This window comes from Sinocyclocheilus rhinocerous, unplaced genomic scaffold, assembly GCF_001515625.1.
Source record: "Sinocyclocheilus rhinocerous isolate Xijiao unplaced genomic scaffold, SAMN03320098_v1.1 scaffold1152, whole genome shotgun sequence".
Taxonomy (NCBI): Eukaryota; Metazoa; Chordata; class Actinopteri; order Cypriniformes; family Cyprinidae; genus Sinocyclocheilus; species Sinocyclocheilus rhinocerous.
In genome coordinates this window covers 901,660-928,015 of record NW_015625590.1, presented here as the reverse complement: position 1 = coordinate 928,015, position 26,356 = coordinate 901,660, and the positions used below count along the sequence as shown (strand labels likewise).

General features: G+C 39.8%; 2 protein-coding genes across 8 annotated transcripts in view; both read right to left on the bottom strand.

Annotated features, from left to right (window-relative positions):
- Window positions 1-18,118, bottom strand: part of LOC107756385 (RNA-binding protein Musashi homolog 2-like) — a 191,755-nt gene extending 173,637 nt beyond the window's left edge. For all 7 annotated transcript variants that reach the window (XM_016573478.1, XM_016573460.1, XM_016573486.1 and 4 more), the window contains exon 1: window positions 18,005-18,118. In XM_016573478.1, the coding sequence (XP_016428964.1) occupies window positions 18,005-18,097 (93 nt within the window). In that variant the 5' untranslated portion in view covers window positions 18,098-18,118. The remainder of the gene's footprint in view (window positions 1-18,004) is intronic.
- Window positions 18,119-21,663: 3,545 nt separating this feature from the next.
- The window catches only part of LOC107756416 (RNA-binding protein Musashi homolog 2-like), a 91,686-nt gene continuing 86,993 nt past the window's right edge, over window positions 21,664-26,356 (bottom strand). Inside the window, exon 6 of the mRNA XM_016573515.1 lies at window positions 21,664-22,035. Within this exon, the coding sequence (XP_016429001.1) occupies window positions 21,679-22,035 (357 nt within the window). The 3' untranslated portion in view covers window positions 21,664-21,678. The remainder of the gene's footprint in view (window positions 22,036-26,356) is intronic.

The following is a 26,356-nucleotide window of genomic DNA, read 5'->3' as shown; positions in this document are numbered from 1 at the left end:
AAAAAAAAAAGACAAAAACAGAAAACAAAATGTCTACTAAAAAAAAAAAAATATATATATATATATATATATATAAAACTTAAACAATTAACATGTAAACAACAGAGGTAACACTTAAATGAACAAGGCTTAGTGCAGCCTTTCTAACATTTATAATTAATGAACAAATAAATATTCATAAATTAATGTCAAAAATAGTAACGTTATGTGTAATTCCATGTATTTTACATACAATACATATATATTTTACCGAGCAACAGGTTGTTTTAATTATAGTATGGGATAGTTGGTTAATAATAAAGATTTTTTTCTCTGATCCGTTTCGTTTTGCTTGTCTGTTTCATTGTAAAAATAATACAAGCCTGAAGGTGTATAATTACATGCTTGGTTATCAGCATATAGCAGCATTAAATAAGACCAGAACATATGAAAAGGTATACTACACGCGATATTACGCCAATCATGGGCAATCAAATACAGCGGATATTCCTGAATAAACATATAAAGGAATTCAAACGTATTATTATTACTCAACCGAGTTCTCATGTCGACCCAGCTTTCATTCTGGAGTGGACCGGCTTTTGAGTCCACCGGAAAACAGCGTCTTGTTGAGGAAGAGTCAGCCTTTTTCTCTATCAAATCTTTTAGTAATCATCATAAATTATATATTATTTGAAAGCTTAGAAGCCCAAAATTCATCCTGTGAAAACCATTTTGAAATCGGACATTGCATTACCATAGAAATGGTACTTTAAAATCTTTTGGCGGTCTCCTCCCCCTTAGTGGGCGGTGTCAAGTGTCATATTACAAAATGCATTACGGTCTTTTAGAATTAAACCTTTTTATAATCTTGACAAAAAACATATCATTAATAAATCATAAATTTGTGACAGAAAAATTGGATGGCACCCGGTGGCTGTTTGTGGTATAACGCCCTAAATAAAATCTCACAGGAACCTAAATTTTTTTCATATCAACTTCAAATTTGGAACATAACTTATTTAGACATAAGGCGTTAATTTTATACCAATTTTAGAGTAAAACCTGCCATGTAAAATATTTATTATATATAAAATAAAATGAGTATAGTGCATTTTCTTTACAGTAAATTTAAACTTCTATAACTTTTTGATACTTTAATTTTTTGAAAAAAATCCACTTTTGCAATAATCTGCTGATTTTCTTCTTTAAAAAGAGACCAACCTTAGGTCTGTATTCCAAAGTGTTCATAAATTACAACAATTTAAGTTTGGATAGTGCACTTTCATGCCTCTTTTAAAAAATGGGGGGGTGACAGTTAAGGGGTTAATGGTCTATTCACCCGTTTGACAAAATAACACTTCACCTGACGTTCAACCTTCCAGCAGGGTGGGATTTTTTATTACATTTTTTTGTTTTTTGATTTGCCTTAAATCATAGTCTGTACCTGTGAGGTGATTAGTTCTCACATCCTGAGTGTGATGAGGTGTGAAAGAGTGGTGGAGCTCTGATTCCACAGTTGACGCCACAGTCACGATCACTCCTGAATCATGACAGTTCTGCGCCGTTACAATCACAGGAAGAAGCTCGGTTTCCTGCTGTGCTTTGAGGTGGTGACCTTGTATAAACTGACAGGTTTGTCTGTTCCTAAAGTACCACTTTTGAAGAGTTGTCTGTTCTACATAATACAAGAATAAACATACAGACAAAAAAAGTCTGCTGCTCTAACGGCTGTATCAATCTGTAAAAAAAATTAAAAAATTAATAAAAATGAAGCAATGCTCTTAATGTGAATAATAGTTAACAAATCTTTTAAAGTCAACATTAAACAGCATTTACTAACCATTTTACTTTAATTTATCCATTGGGAACTGACTAGATAATAAAAAGGGCTCTATATCAAGTGCTTTAAAGGGAAGTGGTTGAAAAAAAACAAGGGTTAAGGATATGCTAAGTATATTTTTCAAACTAAGGTGGCAGAATTCTTAAAAACATAAAACTCCTAAAATGACCAGCAATGCATATCAGAAAGTACATTACTATTTAAAAACCTGAGGTTGGTAAGATTTTTTTTTATGCTTTTGTAAGGAGTCTTTTATGCTCCCCAATGCTGCATTTATATGATCAAAAATACAGTAAATGAGTAATTTTGTCAGTGTGATGAGGTGTGAAAGAGTGGTGGAGCTCTGATTCCACAGTTGACGCCACAGTCACGATCACTCCTGAATCATGACAGTTCTGCGCCGTTACAATCACAGGAAGAAGCTCGGTTTCCTGCTGTGCTTTGAGGTGGTGACCTTGTATAAACTGACAGGTTTGTCTGTTCCTAAAGTACCACTTTTGAAGAGTTGTCTGTTCTACATAATACAAGAATAAACATACAGACAAAAAAAGTCTGCTGCTCTAACGGCTGTATCAATCTGTAAAAAAAATTAAAAAATTAATAAAAATGAAGCAATGCTCTTAATGTGAATAATAGTTAACAAATCTTTTAAAGTCAACATTAAACAGCATTTACTAACCATTTTACTTTAATTTATCCATTGGGAACTGACTAGATAATAAAAAGGGCTCTATATCAAGTGCTTTAAAGGGAAGTGGTTGAAAAAAAACAAGGGTTAAGGATATGCTAAGTATATTTTTCAAACTAAGGTGGCAGAATTCTTAAAAACATAAAACTCCTAAAATGACAAGCAATGCATATCAGAAAGTACATTACTATTTAAAAACCTGAGGTTGGTAAGATTTTTTTTAATGCTTTTGTAAGGAGTCTTTTATGCTCCCCAATGCTGCATTTATATGATCAAAAATACAGTAAATACTAGTAAGCAATATTGTGAAATACTATTACAATTTAAAATAACTGTTTTCTTTTTAATATATTTTAAAATGTAATTTATTATTGTAATTATGAAGTTTTTATGCAGGCATTACTCCAGTCTTCAGTGTCACGTGATCCTTCAGAAAACATTATAATATGCTGATTTGGTGCACAAGAATAAGACAGAAATAGAAATCGTTTGTTACATTATAAATGTCTTTATTTCACTTTACTTTGATCAATTTAAGCATCTCTGCAGGGAGAAAAATGAACGCTAGTGTAAGTCAGGTTAATTTAGATGTCACATTGACTTTAACATCAAAGACTCACTTTTAAATCTAGTCAGATAAATCCAGGCAGAATCTGCCACCCTGGAAGGACACATCTGGGTATATGATGCGTAAAATGCCAATGACGTTTTTGTAAATGACATAAAATAAAGACTGCTGCCTGCATGCCAGCTGGCAGAACCTTGGAGAGCATGTAAGAAATGAGGAGGAGACGAGAGAGAGAGAGAGAGAATGAAGGGGAAATATTGTGAGGCTGTAAGTGTGTGTAGGTCAAGTCATTCTTGCTGACTCAGAAAGCTTAGCGGAGGTCAGGGCATCTTCAGATGACTGATACTCACTGCTCTCTCTTCCTCTCTCTTACAATATTGCTACTAATTATATCAACTACTTCAGTCATCAGCTCCAGAGATACACTTACCTCAGAACATTTCGACGGATACAGATGGATGAATAACAGAGAGTAATCAAGCATGACTCACTGAAATGGTAATAAAACTAGGTTTTAGACATGTTCTAAAGGAAATGTGAGTAATGCTTAACCGTACAAAACCCTTTTATGGTGCCAGTGTGTTCTGGGTGGTTGCTAAGGTGTTCTAGGTAGTTGCTAAACAAACATAACCGGATTAATTAATCAATTAAGACATTAATACTATTAATTCAAAGATAATAAATATAATATAATATAATATAATATACTATGATATTCTAGTCTTAGATATGTCAGATAGTTAAAACAAAAAAAGTAGGTCTAGTCACTTAGAAAAGCAATAGAATCTCTTCAAAATAAACTGCATGATCACAAATGGTGTAGTTTACCACCAGCACTAAGAATTTGTTCAATCCATAACACTATGTATGAGCAATAGCAATAGTGCTGCTTGCGTTAGCAATCACCACTAAAAATCTGTGTTTATAGGTTACATAAAACGGCTTCAGAGCTGAAGTCATTTAGTGAAGTCAATGCTCGGTTACGTGCGTGATGTTTTTAAAGGCGACCCTAACTCATGTTATCATCACAGTGTGAGATGAGGATTAGTGTGGACCACTTCTCCTCTAACTGGTTTTCTCGGTATAAAGCATTCAGATGGAAACAGACCGCAAAGGAAGGGGGTGATCTGTGTGTGTGTTTGTGGTGTGTGTGTGTGTCTGTGTGAGGGAGAGAGATGTTTGACAGAATCTAATAAAGCCAGCCAGCAGAACTGTTCAACTCTACAGCTGCAGCTACAGTAATTACAAAACACTGCACCTGACAATCAGACTCTCTCTCGCTATTTCCTTCCCTCTCTCTCTCTCTCTCTTCAGACACTTTTTGCAGAGCTGCCGTAAAATCCAGAGTGAAGAGAAAATGCCACAGAGGTCAAGGTGTGTAATGAAGCATTCTGATAGTGTGAATGGTTATTAAGTGCTGGGAGAATGCACACAGTTTCCCCAGTTTGGCCTCTACGGGGGAAAATGGCCCTCTTCTACAGCAGAGGTAGGAAAGTGTGCAAACTGAAGGTCATTCAGTGGCTCAGGAACAAGCCTCTGGAAATTGAGTTTGATGTAGTTGTTAACTGACTGTTGGTAGAGGCTGGTAAAGTTGTTGATAGAATAAGAATCTTTTAATTTATTGTTTGCACAACAGATATTTAGGTTTGTTAATTGACTGGTGGTAGACGCTTGGCTGAAAAACTAAATTCGAATTTTGTACTTAAATATTATAAAAATTCGAATTATATTCATATTTAAAATGCATAATTTCAGTTAGGGTGAAGAAAAGCTTTTGGCTTCTCTCCTGAGGCCACAAGAGGGCGCATCAAGCAAAATATTACTAATGCACGTTTATTCAAATCATAACATGACTATCTGTGAAAAAAGTGCATAATGTTTAAAATAATGTTTATAAACCAATTATAATTAAGTTGCTTAAACAACTATAAACCAAACAGCATCATGCATGTATTCATAGTTTAATTCAAATGGTCGAAAGCCAATCACACAGAGTATATTTTTCATTTAAAAACACGAGTTGCAGTGGGATGGGGGGAAAAACCCGCCATAAAGTCTCGAGATATGTTTTTTTAAAGTTGAACTTGCATTAATTTTACATGGCTTTCTAAACATGGGGCTCTTTTGTGGGAGACGAGAGTGCAATGGTGATAGATGTCCCTCTAGAAAATGCGCAAAATATGCGTTCTGTGTGAACGGCTTGGTTTCAGTTTTGACGTAAACAAGATCTTCTCCGCATTGATGTTCTCTTTTCCCGCAATATTTGTAATTAACAACGCAGCAGCGCCGCATCTAGTGGCTTCAACTGGATAGGTTAACAAAAACATTATAATGCAATGACACTTACATCGTCATCGCATCTCGTGCTACTGATAAGGCTGCCTCCTTAACGTAGACCTAAAATTCGAATGCAACGTTTTTGCATTCGAATGTGTTTTTTTTATTTTAAATTCGACGAATATTCGAAATTCAAATTTTCTTTGACAGCCCTAGTAGACGCTAATAAAATTGTTGATTTTTTTTTGCTTTATATAAAAGATGTTTAGGATTGTTGGCAGGCTGGTAGTAGAAGTAGCAGTAGTAGCATTATAGTTTTTAATGCCATGTCAGCAACTGAGGTAAAACCTTACTAAACAAGTGTGTGTCTGTGTGTGTTATGATTTTTTGCTCAGAAATTCTGTGCTGTGTATTTACATTTTGTTTTAAGGCATAAAACATTCATTTAATCTATCTTTTAAGTAATGAAAATTAAACAAATTTTATTTTTTGGAAAATAAAGGTCATTTAATATTACAATTAAAACATTGAAGAAATATTGAATGCTTATTCCTTAAAAATAAGGTTTTAATAATTTTAGTAGTAGTAGTAGTAGCAGTCTGTTACGTACATTCTACTCAACAATAGTAATATATTTCTGCCAATGCTCTCAAGTTAAACCGAACTTCTATTTTGACGGGTTGCCGTGAATACCTTTACATTTCTGTGTGTGTATGACATGATGATAGTTTTACTCAAATGAAACGGTCAAATGCTCATGAAGTGACTCTCAGAGCAGTTCTGGAGATGTTGTTCATGTATTTATGTCCTCATTAGTGAGACGGCAGACGTTAATATCACCGGAAGCGTCACGAGCGTTTCAGTACGAGTACTACACAAAACCGCCCCCCTAATATGATGGCAGGGGAAACACTGAAGAGGCTGGTGATGTTTGTAATATAAAAAAATAAATAAAGTAATAAATTAATAATAAATTAGTAATACATTTTTTTAAGTAACTCCGATGTTTATGATATAATTGGTACAGCTATGGTCACCCTGATCAATGCTAAATTTGCCAGCCAAGTATGGATCCTTTCTAGAATCGCACATGTGTTCATTTATTTTTAACTTGCATGTTTATGATGCTTCAATTAGCAAGCTATGGCCTGCCTCATCGAAGGCAACCTTGCCAACCAGATGTGTATCAGCTCAAACACAGATAACCCAAGCGCACGAGCGAACAAGTCCGATCCGATCATCGCGCTTCACAGCAATTTGTCACAGGCTCGAAGAGCTCTTTCCAAGTTGCAATCCTGAATTAAAAGACTCCTGAGTGAATGTCATGTGTAGAATGGGGAGCAGATGCAACAGATGGGCTCCAAGAGTCTCTCTCTCTCTGTCTCTGCCTGCTCTCAAAAGCTACAGTAAAATATTGAGCCATTAGGGCCTTTTGTCAAAGTGAATCAGGTGTGATAGGGTGGGGTGGGGGGATTGAGAAAACGGAGGATTGAAGCTCGACTCCTGAACTCAGAGGCACAAAGGCACAACTGCCAAAAATCCTGCTCGTGCACACACAAACGGCAGCTGCAGGGGAAAACTCAGATCACTCGAGTCACTCCCTCCCTCCCTGACTTATTCTCACTCTCTCATGCCTTTCTCTCTCTCTCTCTCTCTCTCTCAAATCCTTCACTCCAAACAAGCTATGCTTTTACACGGTGCATTGTGTTTAATGTTCCAAACGCCAAATCTTAGAGGCTTGAACGCCGTCTCTGAAATCTCTCCCATGGCATGCATAAATTCCCACTAAATTAGAATATAAAAGATGTGCAGAATGAAATCTATTTGCAACAGCGCATATATATGTATTTTGTGCTTCTGAAAGGTCACATTCAGCCTTGGTGCATTCCAGAAACATGCAATTATTCACTCCCTAACAGGATAGAAGCCACAGTTTTATTGTTCAGTCGCCCAATATTTTGTTTTAAATTTTTCAAAATTTTCTAAAAAAACAAAAGTTCAGGGTATAAATACAGTCAAATGACTGTAACTTCAAATGTATCATGCAAATGCAGCAAATAATAATGCAGTGATTCGCAAAAATTTTAAAATAAATAAAAAACAAAGCATTAAAACAGACGAGTTAGCAGAGAAACCTGAAATAATGCATGCATGCATTGTTACACTCACAGTATCACCATTCTATTATGAACATGTCATGTGCTATCAAGGTGACTAAGACGAAGATTTCAAACTAAACTGTTTCCATAGGACCCTGGAATGCTATAAAACATCCAAACGGTTTTAAAGAGTCAATCAAAGTAAATTGCAGGCTTTTAAAAGAAAGAGTCACATTGTTCTCTTCTTTCTAAACAAAGTTTAGGAGCATGAAACTGAAATGAGATGGATGGAGCAAGTGGGTGAGAAAGAGAGGGATGGAGGAAGATACAAAATGAAAGGTCATGGGGAAGCAGGATAGCGGCAGAGAGCAAGCCTGTTATCTGTTTCAGGGGTAGAGAGGGTTTGGCTGAGCAAATTTCAAGGGAGCAAGGTCAGTCCTCCAGTAAAAGGGAGAAAATTAAAGTCAGAAAGTTCTGTTGTAGCTGTAAAATGTGCATTAGTTGATGTGTGTCAAATTTAGGCTATATATATATATATATATATATATAAAATCAAACACAAGCTTTGACATGAGACATCGGCTATGTTCACACAGTGCAAATATAGGGATGGACAATATAAAATTATAAAATAGTTTGATCCCATTAAACCAAGAGTTGTTTTCATACAAATTTATATCATATATCAATAAAAATCATACAATTTTACCAATTTATAAAATAAAATACTAAAAATACACCAAATTTCACCAATATAACCATATTTAGAGACTGCTGTGACTCTCAAATCACCCTTGAACAAATGAAACATATCACAACATACCAATCCAATCTGAAAAGCTGCTTGGAGACTATGTGTATTGTGACAAGAGCTATACACAAGTAAACAAATACATATCAAAGATGGCAACTTAAATGACACCAGAAAGTCTTACTACAATTTACTCAAATCCAAACTGATAGCAACAGCTATGATAGGATGACAGCAAATGGATCTAAAACATTTAGATGGCACACAGCTCAAATCTTAATCTCTGTGAGTCCTACAAATGTAAGAAAGTTTGATTATACAGCGTGATTGTCACTCTCGTTTAGAACTGAACTATGAGTCAAAGTAACAGTATTTACCACTCTAAAACAGGACTGAAAACTGCATTTTGTGTGAATGCAGCCATTGATGGGAATGGAACAAGGAACATTAATGACAAAGAAACAAGAGAAAACATCATCATCACCAATGTGTTTGGAGTATTGTAATTTGCTCATGTCGTGTAGAAAGGGGGGTTTTGGTCCACAAAGCCAGTAAAATCCCCTTCATTCACACTCATTCTGTGGTGATTGCCATCCGCCTGCTTCTTCATGAACAAAGGGATTGGCAGTCTGTGCCAACTATGGGCAGCATGGCACCATGAGGGAAGTGCCCATCAGTACCGGAGGACTGGGACAGAAAGTAGCCTCCATCACATCAATGACTAAAATCCTACTCACTCCTGACACAAAATAATTAGCAGAGATGGCACCTCCGCCCCGAGCACAAGACTCCAAGCCACCAAGGTGCAGGAGATTGTGAAAGACTTAAAAGAGCTCCCTTTGACACCCAGGGTGATGCGGTCAGCCTGTTTGGACCACTGCGACAGATCAAACGGAGAAGGTGGGGTGAAAGTCACTTTTTCACCCGCTTTCTTCTTGCAGTCGCGCTTTCTATTTATCGTAGCAGAACACGGCATGCATCTCTGCTTGATTCTCTGCAGCATGTGATAATTTTAATTAAGTCTTCCCTAAACTGAAGTCAGTTGGCCTTTCTTCTCCTGACGCTTCACGCTGTGAGTGATTTAGTCTTCGTTTGGGTGCCCTTAACGTTGGCACTTCAAACAGACACGCACCATGCGGTTTGCTTTTTTTTTTTTCATGTGTTAGTTGTGGTTACTGCTTTACAATTAATTTTATTTTTGGCCGTTTTTACACTATCAACAACAGAAAGAAACCAAAAAAAAATGGTAGTTGAAATGAGATGGATCAACAACAAAAAAAGTCACAAGCCAGAATCAAACTTAACCACTAACACCATAGCTTCGACATTAATTTAGTAATTCGTCCCCCAGACACCCTGTAAAGCATGTTTTGATGCTATTTGAAATATGTGGCCATTCCGAGGTAGTGCTGGAAGGCCAGACATGCAGGACAATTTGAAAACGCTCTGGGGTCTCTGAGCGGTCTTGACAGCAATTCGTCAGAAACGCATATTGAACATCTGCGCTTGTGGCTGCTGTTTGCACGCTGGGGAAGCAGTGTGTTGTCATTAAGGCGGGTGACGAGGGCACCGGGCCCAGACCCCTTCCTCGCCAGCCCCCGGCCCACGCTCCCACCAGCTGTTTGGAAGGATGGAAGTCAACCACCTGCTGTGGAGAGAAATTAGAGCGCTTGTACTAGTCTTCTTTTTAACCATCCAAATCATTCACTCCCGAGGCAACAGCACCAGCAGGCCGGTCGACTCCTCATCGACGTCGAGATGAAACTGACAAGCTGTCTTTTCAAAAGAATGCCTGCGACATTTCAAATCACCGCTTCCCCCCACGGCGTTGATAAAGACTGTTGGGAGGGCCTGCAATACACAGCAAAACTTATTCGCAGACAGTGAAAACAATTAAAATATCCATCTCTCTAATCCATTTCAAGGTGACATTTAATGCCAAGTTATTCTTGTTGGAAACCTTCAGGGGACGATAAATCAGTCAGCAAAATATAATTCATTTTAATGGATTGCGAGTGTTTTTATTTTCATAAGTCAAATCTAAAATGGATCACTGCCTGGGAAGGAAGCCAGCGTATAGGGGAGGAGGGCAGTGGGTGCTCGGGCTCCGTGCTGGAGTGGCTTGCCTAAGGAAGTATCATTTCCTGAAGTCTGGTATATATCTGTCATTGCAAATGTGTTTGTCATCAGAGTACGGACGGATATGCCCAAACTCGCTCTAGCATGTGGTATGTCTATCCAATCAGAATCTGACAACAAGCTTTATTTATGATTCAGAGGCATAAAGATTTACTACAAATCACTACGTAAGGTGAATTTGCTTGTTTAACTAAATATAGAAAACATATTCATTACTTAGACGCACAAGAGCTCTTAATTTCTCCATTCCTGTTCTTGCCGTATCAGTTGCATCTTCATGAGGGACTACTTAACCTTGGCCTCTCGCAACACCACTCCACGGGATCCATCTCCAGTGGCAATAAACCCAGAACCCCCACGGTGCATATTCAACCTTACTGTGCTCTTCAATGACGCATTATTGTGCCTAACCCGGGCCTGTGGAGTGGGATGGTGTGAAAGTTTGTTAAAAAAACTAAAACAAAGAAAGCAGGCAGGTAATGCATTGGCATTTGAGTTAATTAGCGTTGCAGCCTGGAGAGTCCTTCACCGCTTCCTTGCGTGCTCGCCTCAAACTGCGCAAACAGTCATGAAGAGTTTGCTGAAGCACACACACACACACACGCATGCGATGTGTGCCAGCATGCGGCGAATATATTTATCAATCCAATCTGCTTCATCCATTTATCCTTCTCGCCTCCCCCACCTCTATCTCTGCATCTACAGAAGTAACACAGTAGAACCCCACAGTTGTTGACACTCATCTGAGAGGACATGCCCTTTAAGAGAGGCTGAGTCTCTAAGCGTATTCTTTCTAATTATGTGTGGATGAGGCCGTTTCTTCCGTCTTATATGTCTCTTTTTCAACCTCTCCCTCACACCATGTTGGCACCGGTCCACTGGAGCCCCTACGCAGTGCTAGCGTACGTTATTCAGCCATTCTTCGCTGTGTAAGCCCGGTAATTGTATATGATGTCCAATACCTTTGAGACTTCATTAAAGCTTTGCATCAAGCTGCGGGGAGAAAAAAAAACAAGCCATACCTTCTAGTGAGCATAAGGTGGAAGAAGAGTGGGGGACAGAAACAAGGCCATTTAAAGCTTCCAAAGCATTTTGAGTGGGAGAGGTAGTTATCCCAATGGGACATTGTTTAATGTGGTTTTTCCTACTTTACTTGTGCACAACGTGTAACAGCGTGTTAGCGTTCAGGCGGCCCTGCGGTAAATAAGCACCCATGCTGTCAGCCCAATCAGATTTTGGAGGGACACTGAGGAGAGACAACTCTAGTTATAATTTCTCTCTCATCGCCGCGTCTTTCTCTCGAGCTCACACTTACTGTTTTCACGCTGAGCATTTAAATGTTCTCGTTTCTTCGCATCCGTCTCTGAGCTGATGAGAGACATACGAGTGTATCAATCTTCTCCGCCAAAGGAGAAATTATAAAAATAATCACCAAAAGCGACTCTCAAAATTCACAACGGACCACGGTCTGAATTACGCTGAGATAATCCTGTTTTCCAACCGTCACGTTTGAGAGTGAAAGGAAGCTGTCACTCATAACCTGCTTTTGCTTCCATGCTCCTGGACAGCTTTGTGGAATATCAGCCCGGTGCAGACTTCCTGTGAGCTCACAGCGCAACGGGACACAGCGGTGCCTCTCTCTCTCTAAGAGTCAGCCTGGCAGGTGGAGGCTTATTTGAGGTCACATCTTGGTAAAAAAAGAATCACCAAAAAGCACCTCTCAAAGTTCACAACGGACCACGGTCTGAATTACGCTGAGATAATCCTGTTTTCCAACCGTCACGTTTGAGAGTGAAAGGAAGCTGTCACTCATAACCTGCTTTTGCTTCCGTGCTCCTGGACAGCTTTGTGGAATATCAGCCTGGTGCAGACTTCCTGTGAGCTCACGGCGCAACGGTACACAGCGGTGCCTCTCTCTCTAAGAACCGGCCTGGCAGGTGGAGGCTTATTTGAGGCCACATCTTGGAAGCTTGAAGATCACAGAAGGCCCCCCGAGTCAAAAGTTATTACCACTCCAAGGCTATCTCCACAGGTGAATGGGTGGTGCCAGTAGGGGGATTGGAAATGTCACGGTCTCTATAGAAATGGGACCCTTTTTTTCCTGGTTAAATCCTAATAGAGAACCGAGCTGATTTAATTGGTGCACTCTATGCCTAGGGAGTGTTGGAAAAGATCGCAATCGTCCAGCACTGCTTCAGGCACAGTGGGACCGGCCACAGTTGATCTGATAGTGCCACTCAATGCAGAAGGTTGAGCTGAAGCCAAAGCAGATCTTTTGACCAAAATCCAAGAGAAGCATTTTTCCTGAAATGTTTCTTCATTCGCCTTCCATCTTTCCCTTCAAACTAAAATAGCCTGCGGTTTGAGGCTCGCTATCTCTCTTGAGGTTTGCTCATGTTAGAGGGGTCCGAAAATCCTTCTCAGTCTCCTTAAAAAAGGCTAGCCCTTTAAACAGATGTGACCAGACCCAAAGGTGTATCTATCCACACATGACCCAGTGACTCAGTTCAAAGGCAATCAAGGCAATCCGTGCTTACAAAGAGACCCTGTTGGAAGACATCTGGTTTATACGCATAAAAGTAAAATGACTGGACATTTATTCAATACTAAAACAATCTTATTATAGACTATAATAAGAATAAAGGACAATACGTTAGCAGTGTAACGCTATTTGCAAACCTTAAGCTTAAACACATCTTAATCAAAACCCAAACACTAATTAAATATAGCTTAAACTTGTTATCCCCAACGAGCTTCAACATAGCTCAAATATGCACTTAAAATTTAGAAAACCATCTGCTACACATAATCTAAATCCATAAAACACACTTTAGTTTTAAGGGTCACAGATAATGTCAGCCTGTATGACGCAACATGGCGTCGCCACAGCTATGACGACATCTACAAGACCTTGATTCCAGCTTTCATACCCTCTAAATCATCTTAGAGCACAGGGACTTTGACGAGGAAAAAGCAATTAAGAGAGAGTGATTAGAGTGATTAAGTTTGCCAAATGTGGTCAAGCTTTTTCAATTGGACGACATGATTTCAAGACGCCCAGGTAAATAATGCCATCAAAGATGAAAACTAGCATACTGATGGGTATAAGGTAAAAGCACAGGGGTCTTTTGGTGCATACAAGGTAGCTAAACTAAGGCCAATCCATCACCGCAAGGTTATAAATGATGTACTCTGGGTAGGTCCTGAACAACAAGATGTACTGCCGAACTACAGACTTAAGGAGAGGAGAAGGAAAAGAGTGGAATCAAAATGGAAATCATTGCCAAGAAGCAGTTTAACTTCCAATTCTCCTGTGGGCGTTTTAAAATCATCCCCCCTTGACTCCTGGAAACACAGCCAATACTTAGAGCAAACAAAGGTCAGGGAGAGTGTTAAATCATTGGTCTCATTTTTCTTTCAAACAGTCCCGCTAAGCTAGATCTTGGTGCCTGTGCTTTAGAGCCTGTAACCGTGAGCGAGTCGCTGGGTTGAAAGCTTCTGAGCCGCCCTGACAACTGAGGGGAAATCTTCTGGGTACCCTGCATTTTATTTTTCCTTCAGCAAAATGTTTTAAAGATCATTTACACACCAACTGTTAGAAAACAGTTCCCTAGTGCATTCTGCCACGAAAGAAGAATTTAAGTTTTTTTTGTTTTTTTTTTTAATGTACAAAAGCATACCACGGTATTCATGCACAATTACAACACCTTAAACGTTGGGGAGGTTGAGAAAGAGGACGAGGAGACTAGGGGGTCAAATTTTGGCTCGTTAGCAACTGGCTGTTCACCCCTACTGGCAGATGTTGTAATTACATCATTCTGCTGGAAAATAATGTCTCTAAAAGTTAATATGAAGAACAAGGAGTGCAACTTAACAATAAATTAAGGAATCAATCATAAATTTATTAATTCATGAAAGTTAATCTAAACTTCACTATTCTAAATACCAGATTTAAATGTTAGTTAAAAGTTATTGTTCGCTGCTACATGTGACTAATTCATATACATAATACATCATTTTTATACACACACATTATACTATTATAAAAATAATACACAATTATCTAATCATGCTTTCTGATGAAATAAAACTGTAACATTATTGACTTCCTTGGAGAGGAGTTTTAAAATGTGAGGTGACATTTAGATTTTTTTTCAAAAGATCAAAAAAACATTTTGGATGTGTGTCCAGCCAAAGAAAAACAATGGAGAAAAGAAAATGGAATGAAAGAAGGATAGAGATCAATCTCAAGGCGCGTGAGAGCATACAGAGGCAGAAAGAGAGCGAGGTCTGGGCCGGCGACCTCAGCCCTACCCAAAATCAATTGTGTTTTCAATCTTCACAAGAAGATTTGGTTTCACTGGTTAACACAAGCGCTGTGAAAGCCATTTTGAGACCTTGTTAAAGACTTGGTGGTGAAACAAATACAGGTGTGGGCTCGGATGGGCAAGGATGAGAGGAGGGAGGGAAAAGGGAGGATGCGAGCGCATCATCTTAAAACTAATCCCAACCAGTTCAAAAGCTGCTTCTTTTCCTCACCTTCCCTTTTCATCCCTCACTAGCTCCTCATTTGTTTTCTCCCTTCACTCCAGAGGGCACTGGAGAGCGGGGAGCCTGTGATTGAGTATTTCAGCCGCCCTTAAGAATTTCTACCTTTTGTTAGTGACTTCCCACTTGTACGAGGCCACTGATGTGTGGAGAACATTTAAGGACTACAGGCTCCATAGAAGTCCGCAGGGATTTACTGCTAACCCTCACAGTGAATAGAGGACACTTCCCTGGCCAGTCTTACGGAGGAAAGCAGTCCAAAGGGCCTTTTGATAAGAAATAACACATCTCTGCCCAGACAATGAAGTTCCTGCTAAGACATTAAAAGAAAATAAACCATGAAATGCTCACAAAGCTGAAGCTGCACACTCCAAACTAAATCAAGGAAGTGGAAATTCACTGAAAACAACTGTTACATATAACATAAGCAATGGTGTGGTGTTAAATCTTATGCCTGTTTTCATACAGTCCATAGAGGCTTTTGCTAATCTTTATTATTTGCTTATGCACAATCACTTTAACCTTTCAATCCAATTCAATTCATTTATATAGTGCTTTTAACAATGGAGATTGTCTTAAAGCAGCTTCACACAGCGTCAGGCATAAAACCTGAAATGATGGTGCTAAAGGCCAACAGCGAGGAAAAACACCCCGAGTGTAAAAGAACTAACCTTGAGACGAAGATGATGTGTTTTTTAAGACAACTTTGGACGGACGCCATTACTCTCACTCCTGAACCTCTGTCATGTTTCCACAGTCTCACCATGTACATGAGGAAAATGCGTCTGAAATAAACTCTTCACACCGAATCCACAAACACCTCTCGTTAAACAAGCTTATCAAATCAGACTTTAAGGGCTCAGTGATGCAGCGAGGCTTGCAAATAGAGCAGTGCACTGTTTTTATTACCCGAGCCTGAGGTAAATCGAATGCCGTTATTAAATGTTAGCGGTTCACCAGGTATGCTAAATTAACTAACAGTGAGTGCTCGGGATGCAGTCATTACAGGCAGCCCACTGTCCTCACTGAATACTGAAGCTGAGAGAAAGAGAAAACTGTGACATTTCATTACAGAAAAATGACAATACACAGTCTGTCACCAAACTGGTGATTACGGTTTAGTTTGTCCAGCGTTCAACGTGGGCTGGTCAGTGAGTCATGAGTCAAAACCACAGAGAAAAAGAATATTTGTTCTATGTCAAAAATAGAGAGCAGGACGCTCTGTGGAGAAAATTATGCTTTGTGAAGAATGAACATTGATTTTCAAAATCAACCAGATGATTTTCAGTTGGATTTCTCACTTTTAAACACAACATGAAACCAAAATTGACCTTATTTACTTCCTAAATAAATTTCCTTGGTCTTACTGTTAAGAATTTATCTGTGTACGCAATGCTAACTACTTTAAATCAAAATGTGAAAATTTTCTCTGCTTCTGAAACAAAATTTCTTTCCTGCTTCCTGCTGATGTAAAGAATGCCATGTGGGCCATGTAGAAAAAATAGTATTATTTAATAATATCATATCGGTCACTCTGCCCATACATTATATTCCTAGATAGATGTGTGTATCGCTCGCCAGGAGACACTGTTAATTGGCCTACACACATGCCCCCACACGCACACACACACAAACCTCCGGGTATCAGCTCAACTGACACCACACGGTGGCAAAACCTCCAGGTGGGCGGACTTGCAGAGTCATCAAGAGTTTGCAGCAAATGAGCATCCAACTCACTCACAACTCACTCTGAAGGCTCGTTTTGCCTTTACTCACAAGTGTGCATTCAACGGACGGTCAATTTGTAATTTTCTTGTCTTAAGAGACAGACATTTCATTAGACCGCGTTTGCTTCGCAACTTATAAACAACGAGACACTGAGCACTGAGGTCTTTAGCGTTATTGGATCACACTGGCCATTCAAAATAACGATCTTCAGCTTTGCGTAAGGACGGCAGACAAGTACGCCTCAATAAACCAGGCTGTGGTAAGACTAATATAGTCTTGTGACCTAAGAAGCTACAAATCCTCTGCCGTTCCTTTAATCACAATGATTTAGTGGTTGTCTACTGCCAGCACTGGCGCTGGTGAAAACACCCCCAGGGCAAGACGTACAGCACAGGGCAAGTAAAACATCTGCATAATTGAGCCCTTCAATCAAGTCAAGTGTGTGTTAGGTCCACTCAGACACAGCTGATTACAAACAAATGGAGCTAGGTATTTATACAGAGCCTGAAATAGAGAGAGACAGCGAACTTACTCAAAGTCATATCATACAGCAAACAGAAAAGTTCACCTGGGCCGTACAAATATACGTGTTGACTATCAGTCTTCAGCATGTGTATGGTAGATATCAGGCTTATAAAACATATCGGGTAGGACCAGGTAAAAATATTGATTTTCAGATACCTGAATGAACCTGATACTGATTCATAAAAGCCCAAAATCAATCTTTTAATCTATGCCTGTACTCAGTTCATACATGATAATAACAAATGACTCTTTTGATTCAGTTATTTTTAGTGACTCAAAACCATGCAACATGAACAATGTAGCTTGATTCCCGAAACAAATGACTCTTATGAGTCGGTTCTTTTAATTTACAAAAATCTGAATCAGTCTGAAACACTATCCTGTATCTGAAACACTATCCTGTATAAATTACAGAATTAGTAGAAAAATTTGTTATTTCTATATTGAAGAATATGTTAGGAAAATGGGCATTATAACTAAAATAAACCCAAATGAATCAAATCAAATTTAATTAAAACGGGAATTAAATCAAAATGAATCAAAAGCTTATGCATTAGAATAGCATCATACATGCACTCTTTTCAGGGAAGTCAACCTATTTGTGGCTTGCTAGCTGTCCCAAGAAAAGCATTTTAACATGGAAAAGATTACACACAGCAGCTTTAAGCATAAGGTCTTTGCTACTACATCCAGTGGACGACAGAGACCAGGCAAACACTGGTCTTTCATCTCTAAATGGCCACATCTCAAATGGCCTGCTTGAAAGTCTTGAAAGTGTCCGTTGAGGGACAGCGTTTCTCATCATATGCAAACATCTCTGTGAAATTAGCCAAAGGGAAAAAGAAAAATGAGATCTTACCTTGCCAAACTGTTCAAAATACTGCTTCACATCTTCAACTACTGTGTTAGCTGATAATCCGCCTACAAATATTTTCTTTGTTCTTGTGACCATCTGAAGGAGAGGAGAAGAAGACAAGAGATTAGGCCCATGTGAAAGCACTTCAGAGGACTTCAAACGCACAGGAGACAAAGAGGAAGCTCAGAACTGGAAAAGAGGGAATTGGGAGATGACCGGTTGTGGGTTTTGTGTTCCACGGGGAGATTGAAGAGGAGGTACTGTGTGATTTGTTGAGTGTGTGAGAGTTTGCTTGGGGACCAGGTAACACTTAGCTTGAGATGCCCGACGCTGCTTGGGCTACCTGTCCTATCTCTTGCAACATTACAGATTTGACACTTTTTGGTTTCACACTAACACAAACACCTGAGCTGCGAATGGTGTTTTTCTTGTGTTGCGAAGACCCAACACTCAATCCCCCAGTCCATCTAAGAAAATTGGAATAGGAATGTTTCAGAGGACAGTTCTCAGAAAAAGCATGTAGAGTGAGCTGCATGGATAGACTTTAAAAGACACTCTAATTGAGTTACAAACAAAAGGTGTCAGAAAGTTGTAAGTCTCCGAGCCGGGCGGGATCTCAAACCGGTGAGAACAGACAGTAGTAGAGGTCGCAGTCATGCAACCAGGCCCGTTTTTCTAAACACAATTAACTCTCCCTGCTGGAGAGATGTATGGAGCGCCGAGACCCGACTTCTCTTCATGCAGCAACGTTAATTGTGCTGAGAGCTAGTGCACTGCGATCAAACAGCCCACCTATCATATAGGGCAATGATAACGGCTAACAAGAGAGCTCCTCAGGCAATGTTAAGCCCTTTTTGAAGTTAACAAAGAGAAGAAACTTGTCAAATTCCCGCTTATGTTAGACCCGTGTGGATTTCTATTAATTGTGTGCTTATTGTCAGAGCTGTGATGCAGCAGGTGATCCCTACATGTTATGGCGCTCATGCTGAAGACAAAGGTTCAGATCTGACCTACGTTTTGGATATAGATATAGGATGAATATATATATATAGAGAGGGATGGATGGCTGGATATGCATATGGATGGATGGATCAACAGACAGAGAGAGAAAGAGACAGAAAGACAGACGGACTGACAGACAGATAGATAGTTAGATAAGCAATTCTTCAATTTTGTGGAACACTGCTAGTCAAGCTGGTTAGAGCTGGTAAACTACCTTAGATCAGCAACAAACCAGCTAAAATGTTTCAAAACTACCTTATGCCAGTATAACCTTGTTTTTCCAGCAAGGATGAACTAATTTCCTGTCCCCTCTTATTGTCTTTTTTCTATAAAAATGGCCAAAAAAGGTGCACTTGTTAACAATGAGAGAAAATAAGCTTCATTTGTGCATTCTAGCAAACCCCCGGTATTTCCCAGAGCGGAGTAGACGGCGTAAGAATTAAGCAACCCTGAGCATTTATTTCTACTTCATTCACATCCATCATACACAATCTTGGCAACAGGCACACTCAGCCCTCATCTCAGCTGGCTGTTTCCCAAACCCTCACCATGGTTAATCTGTCTGTCTTTTCCCGTCGTTTTGTGCAGGCCCAAGCCGCCCAACGTGTCAGTGGAGAGTTAAGTTTTTAGTGGCATCTTTATGTCCTCTGACAGCACCAGCTCCTGGCTGATGGGATTCCTCAGGCCCTGGAACAACGCAATTATTCTGTCCATTTCTCTCCATGGTGACAAGAGACAACAGCAGGTCTTTGCTCCTTCCGTGCTCCCTCTCTCACACACCTCTCTCGGGATTCAACGAGCAGATATGCCTCGCAAACATGTTGTGCTGCTAGCTCGGCTAACCCATTTGAATTCAGATGCAATAATGACCAAGACGATGACAGGAAGCATGTCTGTTGCACATTCTGTTTTGATTCTTTTGGTTTCGTGACCCTGAAGGCTCAAAAGAAATAATCATTAAAAACAGACAACAGGCTACCAAACGTGCAATTTGATTAGCCTCCGCTTAGATAGAAAAAGCAGATAGCCTGCCAGACAACCCTTTATTATGGGACTTGTCCTTCATGAGCGTCTCTAGCTTGTCCTTGTTTCTCTTTGCTGCTGTTGACAAGGCAGCTTTCCGAACACAGTGCTGTTTTTAAGGTATTCGTGGAAATAATGTGCAAGTCATGAGGGAGAGGTACCAAGCTAACCTCAACGGGTATAGACTAAGAGGTGTCAGGTACAAATATCTTCGGCTCACCCTGAACCGGTGTTCCAATGAGAGGAACGAGCCCCCAACTTTGCACTCGCTGCTCAGGGATTTGCAGCTTCAACTCTCACACCTCCATCTGCAGTCTCTCATTATCCGTGCAAATTTGAAAACAATCTTTGTCAGGCATTAAGGGGGGGGGGTCATCTAACATAGAAAAAAAAGTAATGAGAAAAAAAAAGTAATGAGGTGCGAGTATATTCTAAGGAAAAAAACTGAAAAATGTGGACCTTGCGAAGGGATGGGAAAACGTCTGGCGAAGTGATGACATATCGGAGAAACTTTTGCTATCGCAAGACCTTAAAAATTCAACCGTGAAAATCTATGGATATGAAAGAGCACGTCTCGCAGGAGAGCAGAGATATAAGAATGCAGCGGCACTAGGTGTGATAGAGTAGAGACAGACATTTCATTAGACCGCGTTTGCTTCGCAACTTATAAACAACGAGACACTGAGCGCTGAGGTCTTTAGAGTTATTGGATCACGCTGCCCATTCAAAATAACGATCTACAGCTTTACGTAAGGACGGCAGACAAGTACGGCTCAATAAACCAGGCTGTGGTAAGACTAATATAGTCTTGTGACCTAAGAAGCTACAAATCCTCCACCATTCCTTTAATCACAATGATTTAGCGGTTGTCTACTGCCAGCGCTGGCGCTGGTGAAAACACCCCCAGGGCAAGACGTACAGCACAGGGCAAGTAAAACATCTGCATAATTGAGCCCTTCAATCAAGTCAAGTGTGTGTTAGGTCCACTCAGACACAGCTGATTACAAACAAATGGAGCTAGGTATTTATACAGAGCCTGAAATAGAGAGAGACAGCGAACTTACTCAAAGTCATATCATACAGCAAACAGAAAAGTTCACCTGGGCCGTACAAATATACGTGTTGACTATCAGTCTTCAGCATGTGTATGGTAGATATCAGGCTTATAAAACATATCGGGTAGGACCAGGTAAAAATATTGATTTTCAGATACCTGAATGAACCTGATACTGATTCATAAAAGCCCAAAATCAATCTTTTAATCTATGCCTGTACTCAGTTCATACATGATAATAACAAATGACTCTTTTGATTCAGTTATTTTTAGTGACTCAAAACCATGCAACATGAACAATGTAGCTTGATTCCCGAAACAAATGACTCTTATGAGTCGGTTCTTTTAATTTACAAAAATCTGAATCAGTCTGAAACACTATCCTGTATCTGAAACAATATCCTGTATAAATTACAGAATTAGTAGAAAAATTTGTTATTTCTATATTGAAGAATATGTTAGGAAAATGGGCATTATAACTAAAATAAACCCAAATGAATCAAATCAAATTTAATTAAAACGGGAATTAAATCAAAATGAATCAAAAGCTTATGCATTAGAATAGCATCATACATGCACTCTTTTCAGGGAAGTCAACCTATTTGTGGCTTGCTAGCTGTCCCAAGAAAAGCATTTTAACATGGAAAAGATTACACACAGCAGCTTTAAGCATAAGGTCTTTGCTACTACATCCAGTGGACGACAGAGACCAGGCAAACACTGGTCTTTCATCTCTAAATGGCCACATCTCAAATGGCCTGCTTGAAAGTCTTGAAAGTGTCCGTTGAGGGACAGCGTTTCTCATCATATGCAAACATCTCTGTGAAATTAGCCAAAGGGAAAAAGAAAAATGAGATCTTACCTTGCCAAACTGTTCAAAATACTGCTTCACATCTTCAACTACTGTGTTAGCTGATAATCCGCCTACAAATATTTTCTTTGTTCTTGTGACCATCTGAAGGAGAGGAGAAGAAGACAAGAGATTAGGCCCATGTGAAAGCACTTCAGAGGACTTCAAACGCACAGGAGACAAAGAGGAAGCTCAGAACTGGAAAAGAGGGAATTGGGAGATGACCGGTTGTGGGTTTTGTGTTCCACGGGGAGATTGAAGAGGAGGTACTGTGTGATTTGTTGAGTGTGTGAGAGTTTGCTTGGGGACCAGGTAACACTTAGCTTGAGATGCCCGACGCTGCTTGGGCTACCTGTCCTATCTCTTGCAACATTACAGATTTGACACTTTTTGGTTTCACACTAACACAAACACCTGAGCTGCGAATGGTGTTTTTCTTGTGTTGCGAAGACCCAACACTCAATCCCCCAGTCCATCTAAGAAAATTGGAATAGGAATGTTTCAGAGGACAGTTCTCAGAAAAAGCATGTAGAGTGAGCTGCATGGATAGACTTTAAAAGACACTCTAATTGAGTTACAAACAAAAGGTGTCAGAAAGTTGTAAGTCTCCGAGCCGGGCGGGATCTCAAACCGGTGAGAACAGACAGTAGTAGAGGTCGCAGTCATGCAACCAGGCCCGTTTTTCTAAACACAATTAACTCTCCCTGCTGGAGAGATGTATGGAGCGCCGAGACCCGACTTCTCTTCATGCAGCAACGTTAATTGTGCTGAGAGCTAGTGCACTGCGATCAAACAGCCCACCTATCATATAGGGCAATGATAACGGCTAACAAGAGAGCTCCTCAGGCAATGTTAAGCCCTTTTTGAAGTTAACAAAGAGAAGAAACTTGTCAAATTCCCGCTTATGTTAGACCCGTGTGGATTTCTATTAATTGTGTGCTTATTGTCAGAGCTGTGATGCAGCAGGTGATCCCTACATGTTATGGCGCTCATGCTGAAGACAAAGGTTCAGATCTGACCTACGTTTTGGATATAGATATAGGATGAATATATATATATAGAGAGGGATGGATGGCTGGATATGCATATGGATGGATGGATCAACAGACAGAGAGAGAAAGAGACAGAAAGACAGACGGACTGACAGACAGATAGATAGTTAGATAAGCAATTCTTCAATTTTGTGGAACACTGCTAGTCAAGCTGGTTAGAGCTGGTAAACTACCTTAGATCAGCAACAAACCAGCTAAAATGTTTCAAAACTACCTTATGCCAGTATAACCTTGTTTTTCCAGCAAGGATGAACTAATTTCCTGTCCCCTCTTATTGTCTTTTTTCTATAAAAATGGCCAAAAAAGGTGCACTTGTTAACAATGAGAGAAAATAAGCTTCATTTGTGCATTCTAGCAAACCCCCGGTATTTCCCAGAGCGGAGTAGACGGCGTAAGAATTAAGCAACCCTGAGCATTTATTTCTACTTCATTCACATCCATCATACACAATCTTGGCAACAGGCACACTCAGCCCTCATCTCAGCTGGCTGTTTCCCAAACCCTCACCATGGTTAATCTGTCTGTGTTTTCCCGTCGTTTTGTGCAGGCCCAAGCCGCCCAACGTGTCAGTGGAGAGTTAAGTTTTTAGTGGCATCTTTATGTCCTCTGACAGCACCAGCTCCTGGCTGATGGGATTCCTCAGGCCCTGGAACAACGCAATTATTCTGTCCATTTCTCTCCATGGTGACAAGAGACAACAGCAGGTCTTTGCTCCTTCCGTGCTCCCTCTCTCACACACCTCTCTCGGGATTCAACGAGCAGATATGCCTCGCAAACATGTTGTGCTGCTAGCTCGGCTAACCCATTTGAATTCAGATGCAATAATGACCAAGACGATGACAGGAAGCATGTCTGTTGCACATTCTGTTTTGATTCTTTTGGTTTCGTGACCCTGAAGGCTCAAAAGAAATAATCATTAAAAACAGACAACAGGCTACCAAACGTGCAATTTGATTAGCCTCCGCTTAGATAGAAAAAGCAGATAGCCTGCCAGACAACCCTTTATTATGGGACTTGTCCTTCCTGAGTGTCTCTAGCTTGTCCTTGTTTCTCTTTGCTGCTGTTGACAAGGCAGCTTTCCGAACACAGTGCTGTTTTTAAGGTATTCGTGGAAATAATGTGCAAGTCATGAGGGAGAGGTACCAAGCTAACCTCAACGGGTATAGACTAAGAGGTGTCAGGTACAAATATCTTCGGCTCACCCTGAACCGGTGTTCCAGTGAGAGGAACGAGCCCCCAACTTTGCACTCGCTGCTCAGGGATTTGCAGCTTCAACTCTCACACCTCCATCTGCAGTCTCTCATTATCCGTGCAAATTTGAAAACAATCTTTGTCAGGCATTAAGGGGGGGGGGTCATCTAACATAGAAAAAAAAGTAATGAGAAAAAAAAAGTAATGAGGTGCGAGTATATTCTAAGGAAAAAAACTGAAAAATGTGGACCTTGCGAAGGGATGGGAAAACGTCTGGCGAAGTGATGACATATCGGAGAAACTTTTGCTATCGCAAGACCTTAAAAATTCAACCGTGAAAATCTATGGATATGAAAGAGCACGTCTCGCAGGAGAGCAGAGATATAAGAATGCAGCGGCACTAGGTGTGATAGAGTATAAGCAGTGTGTTTAGAGATACTGCACATATAAAATTTATGCAGAGCAGCTGAGTTTGTTGCTCTTAGTCGGCTGCTGATGCTGCTGTTTCAGGCCCTGTCATCTTCCACCAGCATTGCTTGATGCGATTCGGCATACCTAGAGAACACTTCTTGCCTTCCTCTAGCGAGAGGGAATGTCAGCTACCAGAATGCAAGTTGTGCTGCAGGTTTCTACCAGTGCTGAGACAAGTGCAGGCAATCAGAGGTGATGACTACGTGAGCCTGCGCTAGATGTTTGCAGTCTAATGCGTTATAGTGCTCACAGTATATTGGAATTATCAGAAAAAGTTGACATGGATTAAATTGTTAATATGAACAATTAAATAATAGTACAGCCAATTTTACACAATTTATTGTGATTATAACAAAAAATTAAATGGTTAAATTATATGCCAATTATTCAAATTTAGAGAAAGACACATTATTGAGGCTGACAAAAACATGAAATAGACAAAGATTTTAGTTTTTTAAGTCAATATATTGTTTGTGTTATTTCTACATCATTGAACAAGCCAAGACAAACTAGATTGTAAAACAGATTTTTGTGGACTATAGGCCAGTGATACACTTATGTTCCATTTTATATAAAAATAAAACAAAAATTTAACATTTGTGTAAAATAATTATTTTAAAATAAATATTTAAAAACAATACTTATATAAAAATTATTATTTAGAAAGAAAAGAAAAGTTGTATAATATAATTTTAAAAAATATATTTTTGTTATGCCTTGCCTTGGGAAAGTTAACTTAAATATTTCAAAGTTAAATTTACCATGGCAATAAAAAAAAAGTCACATTCAAGGACAACGAGGCTTGTCTGAATTTTGCTGATACTTAAAAGAGCAAGACTATCAGGAAGGCTTCAATTTGGACTCAATAAGACGGACACAATTTTATGTGCTCCACAAAGAGAGAAATTGGGAAGCAAATTAGAATTTTTCTAATGTTTTATAATACATAGCAAAGAGGAAGATGTTTTCCTTCCAGAGGAACAGTCTCTCGCGCTCTGCTGAAGATGAGAGGGAGAAAGCAGCAGGTAGTAGTGACAGCAAAGTTCACCATTTATCTGCGGTGAAATAAAATGGATCGAGACGTATCCTGCAGCCTAAATTGGAGGAATGTGATAGGAGTGACAATTTAATATTGCATCTACTCTCCTTTGGGCACAAATGGATCAAATTAAGATCTTTCATTAGATGTGGCGCAGCCAAACTCTCCCTGAAAACATGGATCCTTATCGGAGCGCAGGACAATCACAGGGATACAGACATAGCAAATCAAGTTATATTCTGACAGAGAGGAGGGGGACGAGGGGGAGAGAGCCGTTTGACAGATGACTTGATGGAGGTTACGTGGAGTTTAACAAAGAACAGAAACCGAGGAACGGAGATGGGTGATCAAGCTCCTCTTAAAACACCTGTCGTGCTTCCTGCAGAGAGTTCTCCTTCCCAGGATTCTCCTCTCAGGGATCGAACAGTCTGCAGAGAGGCCCATGCTGCGTTTTTATTTGTTTACTCGGGGTCTCTGATGAACTGTGTAGTGGCCTCTTGCCGTTGATTGCGGTTGACTAACATTGGTCCTCACTCACAATAAGCCCATAAGCCCCAGCCAAACGATGCTCTTGTGTTGTGACAAGGAGTCTTTTTTTAATCAGTCCTCTTTGCCTGGCTGGATGTCCCCTGATTAGAGTGAGATAATGAGACCCCCCCCCCCTCATCCTTCT